General features: G+C 49.8%; 2 protein-coding genes across 4 annotated transcripts in view; one reads left to right on the top strand and one right to left on the bottom strand.

The window, feature by feature from the left end:
- Positions 1-543: 543 nt before the first annotated feature.
- Positions 544-6,976, bottom strand: LOC119098275 (programmed cell death protein 4; the record flags this gene model as incomplete). The annotated part of the gene is made up of 9 exons (XM_037221197.1): positions 544-645; positions 900-1,039; positions 1,529-1,691; positions 1,942-2,112; positions 2,568-2,727; positions 3,617-3,734; positions 4,389-4,499; positions 6,507-6,667; positions 6,907-6,976. Coding segments are annotated over 9 exons (1,170 nt in total), but the record flags the coding sequence as incomplete, so codon positions are not given.
- A 2,034-nt stretch (positions 6,977-9,010) lies between these two features.
- Pis (phosphatidylinositol synthase) overlaps positions 9,011-10,568 on the top strand; it is a 46,050-nt gene continuing 44,492 nt past the window's right edge. Inside the window, exons 1-2 of one of the 3 annotated variants that reach the window (XM_037222354.1) lie at positions 9,014-9,038; positions 9,215-9,293. The gene's annotated coding sequence lies outside the window, so the exon portion shown is untranslated. Of the gene's footprint in view, positions 9,058-9,214; positions 9,294-10,568 lie in introns of all 3 variants that reach the window. The other 2 variants (XM_037222351.1, XM_037222352.1) reach the window with 2 other exon arrangements.

The following is a 10,568-nucleotide window of genomic DNA, read 5'->3' as shown; positions in this document are numbered from 1 at the left end:
GTCCAGACAGGCACCACGTCGCTCAGGTGCTCCCACGGCAGTCCGGTCTGTCAGCTCGTCGGCCATCTCGTCTGTCATTGAAAATGAGCGTCTGCCAAACCAGCGCTGTGGCTCGCGCCCCGGCCGGAGGTAATTAAACGTCAGTGGAAGAGGCCACCTCAGCCACGCTCGCGCCGTCACACGTCTCAGCAGTCCCACCCGCGAACAAGTCACACAGTCTGACGGCGTCCGCAGCACGCGAAAATCACCCGCAGCGGGTCCCGCTCCACAGCCACACTCGTCCCTGTCCGCCAGTCGCGACCGCAGGCCACACGCAGGCTCTCGCACGTCTAGTGGAGGTAGAGGGAGAGAGAAATATAGAGAGAGACACACACACAACATTACGGCGCTGAGGACGGCCGGGCGCGAGCGGCACAACACCGGAGGAGGGCGGGGGCTCGCCGGACGCGTCGCGGCGCCGCCCAGCGTCCTGATCGACCGCGCACCGCCACGGGATCTGGCGCGCGGCCCGCTCGCCCGCCACACCTACACGCGCGCGCCGGCGCCGGTCGGGCCGGCCGCCGGCTCGCTCAGTAGGCGAGGCCGGGCAGCTCGCGCGCCTTGATGCGTCCCCCGTCGCCCTCCGAGACGAACCGCTTGCGGCCCCTGCGAACATGAAGCGGCAGTGAGCGGCGCGCGGCTGGCGGCGCGTCAGGCCGGACACGCCAGGCAAGCGTTACCTACAGCCGGGAGACAGCACGCCGTCAGGACGCCACCACAATCAGACACCAGTAAGGGAGCACGCCCCCGCCCCGGCGCGACCCCCGCTCGTGACACGGCTCCAGCCGCGTCCAGACCCGGTCCTGGCCCTAGCCCGGCTTCCACCGCGCTCCTCCGCCTCTCCCCCGTGCCACGCTCACTTGGTCGGCATGCGGCGCATGGTGTCGCGCGAGATGATGCCCTTCTGGAAGGCCAGCGTGACGATGAGCTCCAGCAGGCCGTAGGCGTCCGGCACGTCCAGCTGTGTGTCCGGCATGGCGTCGTAGACGCGCAGGAAGCCCTGCGGTCGGCGACGGCGGCGTCAGCGATGGGAGGGGCGTACACGCGCAGGAGTTCCTGGACACGCCTCTTCCCAGCCACGCTGAAGGGAGCGGCGCGGGCTCGCCGGAAGCCATGTCACGAGGCCAGAAACGGCGCCAGGGGTCCCGCTGCCCAGAGCGGTTAAGGCCCAGGGGAAGGCATCGCTACCGAAGGGTGGCTCACGAACTGCTTTGCTGAGGAAAGGAGAACGCACGGATAGCAGTGCTCGCGAACACCGGATCTGCACACGCTTCACAGCAAATGACAAATGGGAAATGTGAGACATCCCACGCGGGCATGTGCTTTTTTGCTGATAAAAAAATCAGCATGCATCACATGTCTAGTGTTCAGTTTCTGAGCCTTGACTTGCTGACCATTATGACATCATTCCGCAGCAATGCGCTGATCACCAGTCACTGAGCTCTGCCGGTGAAGCGGCGGACCGTCGTATCTGCACCAGAGGACCCACCTCGTCCATCTGGTTGGTGGTGAGCACGCAAGCGCCGTACATGGTCTTGAGCAGGCGCACCATCTCCTGGATGGACCTGGTGTCGGAACGCTCAATGGCCATGGTGACCGCCTCGTACACCAGCTCGTGGTGGAAGTGCGGCACCTCCAGCTCCTTCAGACACCTGCCCCGGTCGACGGCACAGCCACGGGGTGAGGCACGACAAGCAAAAGCGCAGCACACCCCGGCGTGGGCACCGCAGTGGGTTGAGCGCAGCGCCATCACGTGATCGCAGCGTCCACTGCGCGTCTACGGCCAACACACCCGCACACGTCTTGACAACGCCGCGGCAGCCGGCTGCCCCGGCCACAGCGCCGGGGCCATGCCTGCCGCGAACCGACACCGGCACCGCGCCGGCGAGCGGCCGCACTCACCGGATGGCCTCTTCCACGTCGCTGGAGCTGAGGAACTCCTTCAGCAGCAGGATCATCTGCTTGACCAGGTAGCGGACGGGGCGGCGCGGCCCGCCCGTGCCCCACACGTTGTCCAGGCGCACCATCCCGTGCTTGACGCTCATGAGCAGGTCGGCACGGTCCAGCGCCTTGCTGCAGCCAGATCAACATGACGCTGTTCATCAACACGGTCGACTGCGACGTTACAAGCGTCATAAACTATCACACCTGGCTTTGAAGGGCAGCTGACTTTATGAAATACCACATTCGTCCACAGTGTGTAGCGGATATGACAATAAAACGCGACAACAATGCGCTATCTCTGCCGGTCGCCAAACTGCAGCGGAACAGCCCACACGCAAAACCGGTGGCATGCCACGCGGCAACGAGCAAGGACAGCCCAATTCAACCGCGGCCAGCCAAAGGGGTTTCCATACGACTTTACCACCTGCTTTCCAAAACGTGAGTCAACACGGCAGACAACTCGTCATTATCGCAGCCACAACACGACCACTCAACCGGCCCGAACCGCTGACGTCACTCGGCGTCACTGTTGAGCGAACACGCGACGCCCGGCGGCCGGAGACAGCCCGGCCGCCGCCACTCACATGGCGTGCCGACACTCCACCCTGCCCTTGTGGCTGGACAGGTACTTGGGCGGCAGACAGTCGTCGGCCACGCAGCGGGCCATGAAGTTTCCCAGGATGTCGGACGCCTCCGGACAGTCCAGCACCAGGTCGGGCAGCGAGGCGAGCAGCGCGTCAAAGCCTGAGAGCGGCACCCGTCAGTGGAGAGGGGAAGATGAATGGGCGCCCGAGCGTCGTCCGGAGCCGAGAGCAACGGCATCACAGCAGACGAACACACCGCTTTTACCGTGGTGTGCGCCAATATGACGTAATGACGCAACCAGTCACGGTATGGCAAAGCGTTTAATTTTATGACACATCTCATTAAAACAAACACCAATATGATATTCAGCATGTCTGCTGACGTTAAACATCTTACCCAATCCCTACTCAGGCAATGACAACAGTCTTGCACAGGAAAAGGAAACTCTGTCCCACGCATTGTGAGCCAATCTAAGATAATCTACCCAAAAGACAATAACCTGTGTAGATGTGCACGGGAATTGCATCACTTCACAACCTTTCGTTACCGGCATTGTTCGGCGTCCCAGCCAAAGGTTTGACTGTCAGGGTAACTACGGTTTAAAACATTTGTTTTGCGTTCAGCCGTTTTAAAGCGACTTGAACTGGTTCACGGCCGGGCAGCCCGCGGCTCTGGGCGGTGGCACGTCTTAAAGTTTGCACCAACAAACGCCCTTACTGAGCCCAACGCAACGATACAAATAAAATCGGGGACGCGGAGAAAGCTGACAATTTCGCCGGACATTGATAGCTGATTGCTGGCCCCGATCGCACGAGAAACCTGTGCGAATCAATAAAAGTGTTCCTACTTTGAGAACATGCACACTGGCAATGCCGCTCAACAACTGAAACTCAACCACAGTTTCTTAGAATTTAACGCACCATTAAGCTGAAGGTCAGTATTTCCTTGTACTGATGCCATCAGCTCGGATACTTTACTATTAGGCGCGGGCATCGGGAGAGCCTCGGTAAGGCCCGAGGGCCCGCACCGCGATCGCGCAATCACGTACCGCGACAGATGTCGGTCTGTGTCAGACACTCCTGGTAGAGGTCCGACAGCAGCACGGAGGTCATCTCGCGGTGCGACGGCTTGTGGTCCATGGCCACCTCCACCATGGCGACCACCACCTGTCGCAGCGCGTCACCATCAACCGGACATCCCATCGCGCACGCGTGCGCCGGCTGACAGCGGTCCCGGCCACCGCGCATCGCACATAGACGCCGTCCCATGCACGCGGCATACGCGTAACTCACGCACACGCACCAGAGCTGCACTGACGACATCCTCTCCCTCTCTCCCTCTCTCCCTCTCCCTCTCCCTCGTCCACTTCCCACCCCCCCCCCTCTCTCTCTCCTCCTACCCCTCTTCTCTCTCTCTCTCTCTCTCTATCTCTCTCTCTCTACTCTCTGCTCGCTCTCTCTCTCTCTCTCTCTCTCTCCTCTCTTCTCTCTCTTTCTCTCTCTCTCTCCCTCTCTCTCTCTCCTCTCTCTCTCTCTCTCTCTCTCTCTCTTCTCTCCTCTCTCTCTCCTCTTCTCTCTTCTCCTCTCTCTCTCTCTCTCTCCTCTCTCCTCTCTCTCTCTCTCTCTCTCTCTCTCTCTCTCTCTCTCCTCCTCTCTCTCTCCTCTCTCCCCCCTCCTCTCCTTTCTCCCTTCCGCCTCTTCCTCTTCTCCCTCTCTCTCTCTCTCCTCTCTCTCTCTCTCTCTCTCTCTCTCTCTCTCTCTCTCTCTCTCTCTCTCTCTCTCTCTCTCTCTCTCTCTCTCTCTCTCTCTCTCCTCACTTACGAGGTAGCGGATCTTGATGTTGAAGCTGGCCCAGTGCTCCGTCAGCGCCGCGTCCACCTCGGCCGTGTCGCCATGGTCGAAGTACTCGAGCACCAGCGTCTCGGTCAGCTTCTGCAGCAGGCAGCGCGAGCGGCGTCAGAGCTGGAGTCGTCATGGCGGCCCACCCCTCGAGGTCCAGGCTCGGCCACGGAGCACACGGCAACGGCGACTGCCACATCAGTTGGTATCTGTGAGACGCCTCGCGGTCTTGTGAAGCACTCGCCGCGTCAGTTGCGTTTATGTCCGTGATGTTGTGATAGGGCGACTAGGTCTAGCGATCAGATATGAGAACAAACCCAGGCTTCTCATTTTCACACCAAATCGATGCGAGACAGTGGTGCCAAACAAAGTCAAACCAAAGCCAGTGGCACGGAAAGTCTGGAACTGCAATGGATGAAGCCCTAAACTAGTGGCTTCACATTTTTAAGCACATAGCCTGGTCCAAAGGCAGGCTTTGGGCACACAAAAACAATGAGTTTCGAGCATAAGAAGTTTCAGCCAAATGTGAACAGGAGCATGAGGCCGAGCCTGAATGAAAATATACTGTAGAACACTTTTTGTGCAGACAGAACCATTTTGGTGTCTGCAAACACGATCAGAAATTGCAAACATTACCAAGACGAATCATCAGAGTTTTACATAGTGATGAAATATTTCGGCTAGACCCCCCCCCCCAATGATTGTACTGATTTGTACACATTGCAGATGCTTCTGCTGTCATCATGAGGTGCTGATTGCGCCTGAGAATGACCAGCTAGTTTTTAGCTTTCATGCCTTTTCCTCCCACTGCCTCCAAAAGTGGTGGCAAAATCATTTTGACACAGGAAAACAGGCACGATCTCGGGCGCGTTCGGCGGGCGGATAGTCTCGGAAAATTATTCAGAGGGTTAAAAAAACTTTAAGGAATAGTATCCAGAACTGCGAACACGAGAAATTACCTCACATAATTTTCTGTACCAGAAAGAATCCCAGACAACTTTCAGGGCATAGTCTAGACAGAGAATCTGTTTTTGCCATACCTATGACTGCTGGCTGTGCATAGTGTATGGGAGACAAATCTGGAGGATAAGTTCTGGACCAGCTGAACACAAATGAAGAATCTCCTTGGATGATCACCAAAATGATAATTACTTTGAAGCCAAAGCCAGCTTTTAAGAACGATAGGCCAAGAATGCCCAAGCAAATGGTTCTGCATAGCACAAAGTTAAAGCTGATGCTGCAGACAGGTGTGAAGAGTCTCTTGAGACCCAAAGTCCAACACAAAGTCATTAGAAGAAATCTGTACTTTTGCAGAGTCAAAGCTGAATCCAGCTTCAGCCCCATATCTGTTAAAGATGCATATTTTACTAGAGGAGAAGGGCATGATATTTCTTTTGATTCCTCTACAGCTGGTTTTCTGACCAGCACACCATACACCTCAAGCAGCCTTCCACACATCCTGCTTGACTACAAAATCAAATCCATCCTATGCACTCCTCTCTACCAATGTTATTTCATTGTCATTAACCAACTTATGAATATCCCAGCTTTAGCACATGCTAACTCAGTGGAAAAATGCATTTTGCACTATGTTTTGTCAACCTCTGCACACCATGTGCCCTCAGTGATGATTGGATACTACACCAAACATCACATCACATCAACATCACAAAACAAAACACATCACATCAAAAACATCACATCACATCAAAAGTCAAACTCCATTTCAAAGACACATGACACAAAACTGAGTGATGGAAGTGTCAAAATGGAGTTTTCTTTTAACCAGAGCTTCATGCAAAGCTGAGCATTGTCAAAAACCACTACCAATCCTCTCCTTAATACTTCTGTGTTCAAACATCAACTAGGTTTATGTGCCACAGCCATGAGATACAAAACCAATTTTGCATCCTGTACTTCAGGATGCAAATGCCCAGATGAAGCAGCTTCGGCTGAAATACTGCCATATTATTCAAATTCTTTTCTATATAATGACAAACAGCATTACACAGACTCTTTGGCACATAGTTTCAGATCTGCCATATTCAACCAAGAAATAATGGTGTTTTTGGAACATCTATCTCACAGCTATCTGCCTACCTTGACTTCATCCTCCGTAAGTTCCACAGGAACTGGCTTCAACTGCACATCTTCATCCATGGACTCAGAGTCATAGTTGGGATCATGGGAGTCAACTATGTCACCCTGCTCCTCCAGCTCTGAACCAGGCTTCCCCCAGACACCTTTTCCTCCAGCTCCTCCTGGAAAATTAATACAATGTAGTAACTCAAAGAAGTGATTCAACAGTAGCCTTTGCATTGCTTACATGTACATTATATATATATATATATATATATATATATATATATATATATATATATATATATATATATACAAACACATGCTCAGAGTTTACTGTTTTCTATCATAATGCAGTTGCTATATCAGTTTCAATTGCTATATTTCATTGTATGCATAAACAAGCACTTTACTAACATACCCTTCTTTGGAAGTCCTCTTCCAAACCCACTCCTGGATCTCCTGCTGTTCTTTGAAAATTTGGGCTTGTGACCTTGTTGGCTCTGGCTCTGATATGGAGATTGACCTCAAGTCTCTTGGAATTTGCCTTTGCCTGGGCACGAGCTTGTTCTTGAAGCGAGATTGCTTCTGTCAATCTTTTTACGTTACTTGCAGTTATACTACCATTGACAGTGGCACTAGCACTATTTTGGATGCTGTTGGCCTCCATGCCTTTACCAGCTGAAGCTCAACAAATACTCAGCAACTGGATGTGTATCCAACAACAACACCTTTCAATACAGCTACTCCTGAAATGAAAGGTAAGCCCAAATAAGCATGTCAACAGCTCAACACATCACATCATACCTTTAATCTTCCACAAACAGACAACTTTGAAATTGATTGACATACCATGCCTAAAATGAATCACCATACCTTGTGAAAGAAATGTGGCTTGTGCCTGGTTCGGAAAAACTGGTGAAATGTATGCATGAACTGGACAGTGATCATAAACAAAATGGGCCTTGACTTCAAGGTCATGTTTGCTTGGGCACACGATTTCATTAAGCAGAGCAGTGCAATGCATGTACCAAGACACGAAGACGTCTGCCATTACACTTACTTGCAAACGTTTTTTTTCCTGCGATATGGAGAAGTTACACGCCTGGCAGGTAGTAACCAGGTCGTAAATATGGTCGACACGTGTGGCTCCGGGGGCCTTCACGTCGGGACGAGTCCCGACACAAGCGCAGACCGTAAGCCGTAGATCAACCAAACTAAAGATACGTAGTCAAGCCCAAAGATAACACAGCTTCAGCCTCAACAAGCAAAAATGTACCCGAACTTCACCCACCCGCTGCTACCGAAACCTCCCGCCCAGACGCCCGCCCCTCACGATCCACTTCCGCTGCGCACAAAAACAAAGAACATGGACGATGTTCAAGCTTCGGGGTTCTACCTCAGCACAAGGCATCAGCTGTTGCACGAAATAGCTCATGAGAATCTTTGAAGTTCTAATTATTTGCGGCGGAGTATACAATTTTGATCCAACTAAGCACAAAATATTATTTATACTAATGTTTTGACTAATTCATTGATTTTGTTAACAACTTATTTGTAAGAAACTATCATATATGTCGTCCTCAGACGTGCTCATGACTTGAACAGCTGAGTGAAGGTTTCTAGTAACGGTTCTGAGGATTCAAGGCCACAATACAACTCCCCCTCGATGTTGCGATTACGATAGTGCGACGTAGATGGTAGTTTACGGGATGCCGCTATGTTTTGGTGCCGCCACTATCTCAAGGTCGTGCTATGTTATGGAGTATATTTCGTAAACAGTTTTGAAATGTGTGGTATTTTCGATATGAAATAGCTGTCATTTTAATTGAAGCATTGGCATGGTAGTGCTAGAGTAGGACCCAATGCCCTGCCAACGTTGGAAAATTGTACGACCTTACAGCCCTGCCATCGGCTTAAACGGCACTGGCTGTATTGCCTTGCACCACTGGTGTTTGTTTAGTGGCCGTTCGGACCGCATGGACCACAGTACTTTTGGGAGATTGAATTTGGTCTATATTTCGACGGCCTTGATCATGAAGAATGGTTTCAAAAGAGAGATGAAACGTCCCATATTTTGGGGTGTGGTTACGCCATGGAAGTCGTAACGAAAACTAAATCATCCAAGTCATTCCTGGACTTTCCCGCGAGCTTGTTGAAAGCTTCATGATTTATCCTGTGGGAATGAAAAGCTAAAATCCGTGATGTCCGAAACCCACACCAGAAACTGCATTTCAACACGGATTTGACCTACGTAGTGTGTTAAGCGTTCTAGGCAGTGAAAGCTTGCAGGGATGCTTGGAGCTTACTGCAGTCACTTCCAATGATACAACGTACTAGTTTATTTGCGAAAAGGTCGCTTGTTAGGGACAGTTTCACCAGAGTTGTAGATTTATTTTCAAATTTACGGGTTCGTGACTTTTATAATTTAGTAGTTGGATACTCCCTTTTATGGCGCGGTAATGACAAAACAGTGGTTGGCTTACATGGCTTCTTGCAAAAAGGCTGAGAAGTCAAATCTTGCGGATTAGGGTTGGAGCAAGTTCGGGGAAGGTATCTGCGACATTACTGGGTATTTGAATTTGACTGATTGATTCTGATCAAAGGCTGCTGTTGAAGTTTGTTGTAAGATTATTTCAATTAACTGTCACAACTTGCATTTATTGTGTTACCTTTAATTTACAGCATACTGTGTGACGCCGTGTAACATTTGATTTTTGCTCTTTCAGTCAATCCCCAACAATAAAACCTGTTATGGGGCTCTTCGTAATGTGAATGGGCAATTAGTGAGAGAATTGACCACACAAGGTATGGCATATTGACACAAGGTGTGGCAGAGGAAGTGGGTTTGACTCAGACTGAAAAATACATGTTGCACTGACAATGTCTGGCATATCAGCAGCATGGCATCAACAATGCCAGTGCATTATGCTGTAAATCCAAGCACTCAGAGTCGGTGCATGGTCATTGCCAATTTTGAGCATAGTCAATGTTTCCAGAATTATGGTGGTGTGGAGTCATTGCAGACAAAAATACTCCAAAAGCATTTTTCCACAAAGTTAAGTTGTAAAGTTAACACACTTTGGCTTGGCCTGAATATGGTGCTTGCAAACATGAGCTTCAGTGCTCTTATACTGCATGCATGTTCAGTAAAGTGGGTGCATTTGTGTAAACTGCCATAGACATTGTGACTGCCTAAATGTCTGTGTTATAAAATGAATTGATATGGTATGTATACAGATTTATAGAAACAAAAATATGATTATATATATATATATATAATATATATATTATATATATATATATATATATGCATATACAGAATATAGATCATTGGTATGCTTAGGTGTGGTCCAAAATGCCAAGTAGCCCATAAATGCTGTTTAACAATAACAATTTTACTTGTCATTATTATGTTAGCAGGTATCATTTGGTCATAACTCCTTTTACAGTAATAACATTGTTCAGCTTTTTTTTTCCAAAAATACCTGTCCTGGCCATTACCTCCTGCTAATTTGCCTGCATTCTCAGCCCTTGATTTTGAACTGAAGCAGGCAGAACCTGAAATATGCCAAACATAGTACCTACACAGGAAGTTAAATTGGCTACATATGGGCCAAAATTTAGGAAAAATTCAGGGCTGTTAATGCATTAGCTCTATTCAATATCATTGATACAATTTTGTAGTTTTGAAAATTTAAGGAACATATCCCCATCTTTTCTGTGAACAAGCCCATGGGAAGGTAGCAATCCAGGTGCATAGGTATTGAGGTAACTGGTAGGGCAAATTTGATCTGGGTATGGATGATGAAATCATGCATATTTGTGTCTGACACAATTGCCATCCAAATTTTGAAACTGTACCCTACATCCATTACAACTAGTACACCCTTAAGGCTGCTTATCTGGCAAGCTGTTGCCATGCATTACCATTGTGTGCTCAAGTTGGTGAGAGTGGTCATTATATATGCTGGCATGTTACATAGGGTTTTAACCACTTTATTTTGCACCTGATTTACAAAACACACGTCATCCATGAAACTGTTTCACAACTATATTTTTCAGTGCAATATATGATGCCAA

The sequence above is a fragment of the Pollicipes pollicipes genome, unplaced genomic scaffold (assembly GCF_011947565.3).
Source record: "Pollicipes pollicipes isolate AB1234 unplaced genomic scaffold, Ppol_2.1 Scaffold_4740;HRSCAF=5597_pilon_pilon_pilon, whole genome shotgun sequence".
In the NCBI taxonomy this organism is placed as follows: Eukaryota; Metazoa; Arthropoda; class Thecostraca; order Pollicipedomorpha; family Pollicipedidae; genus Pollicipes; species Pollicipes pollicipes.
This window is presented reverse-complemented; position numbering and strand designations above follow the sequence as displayed.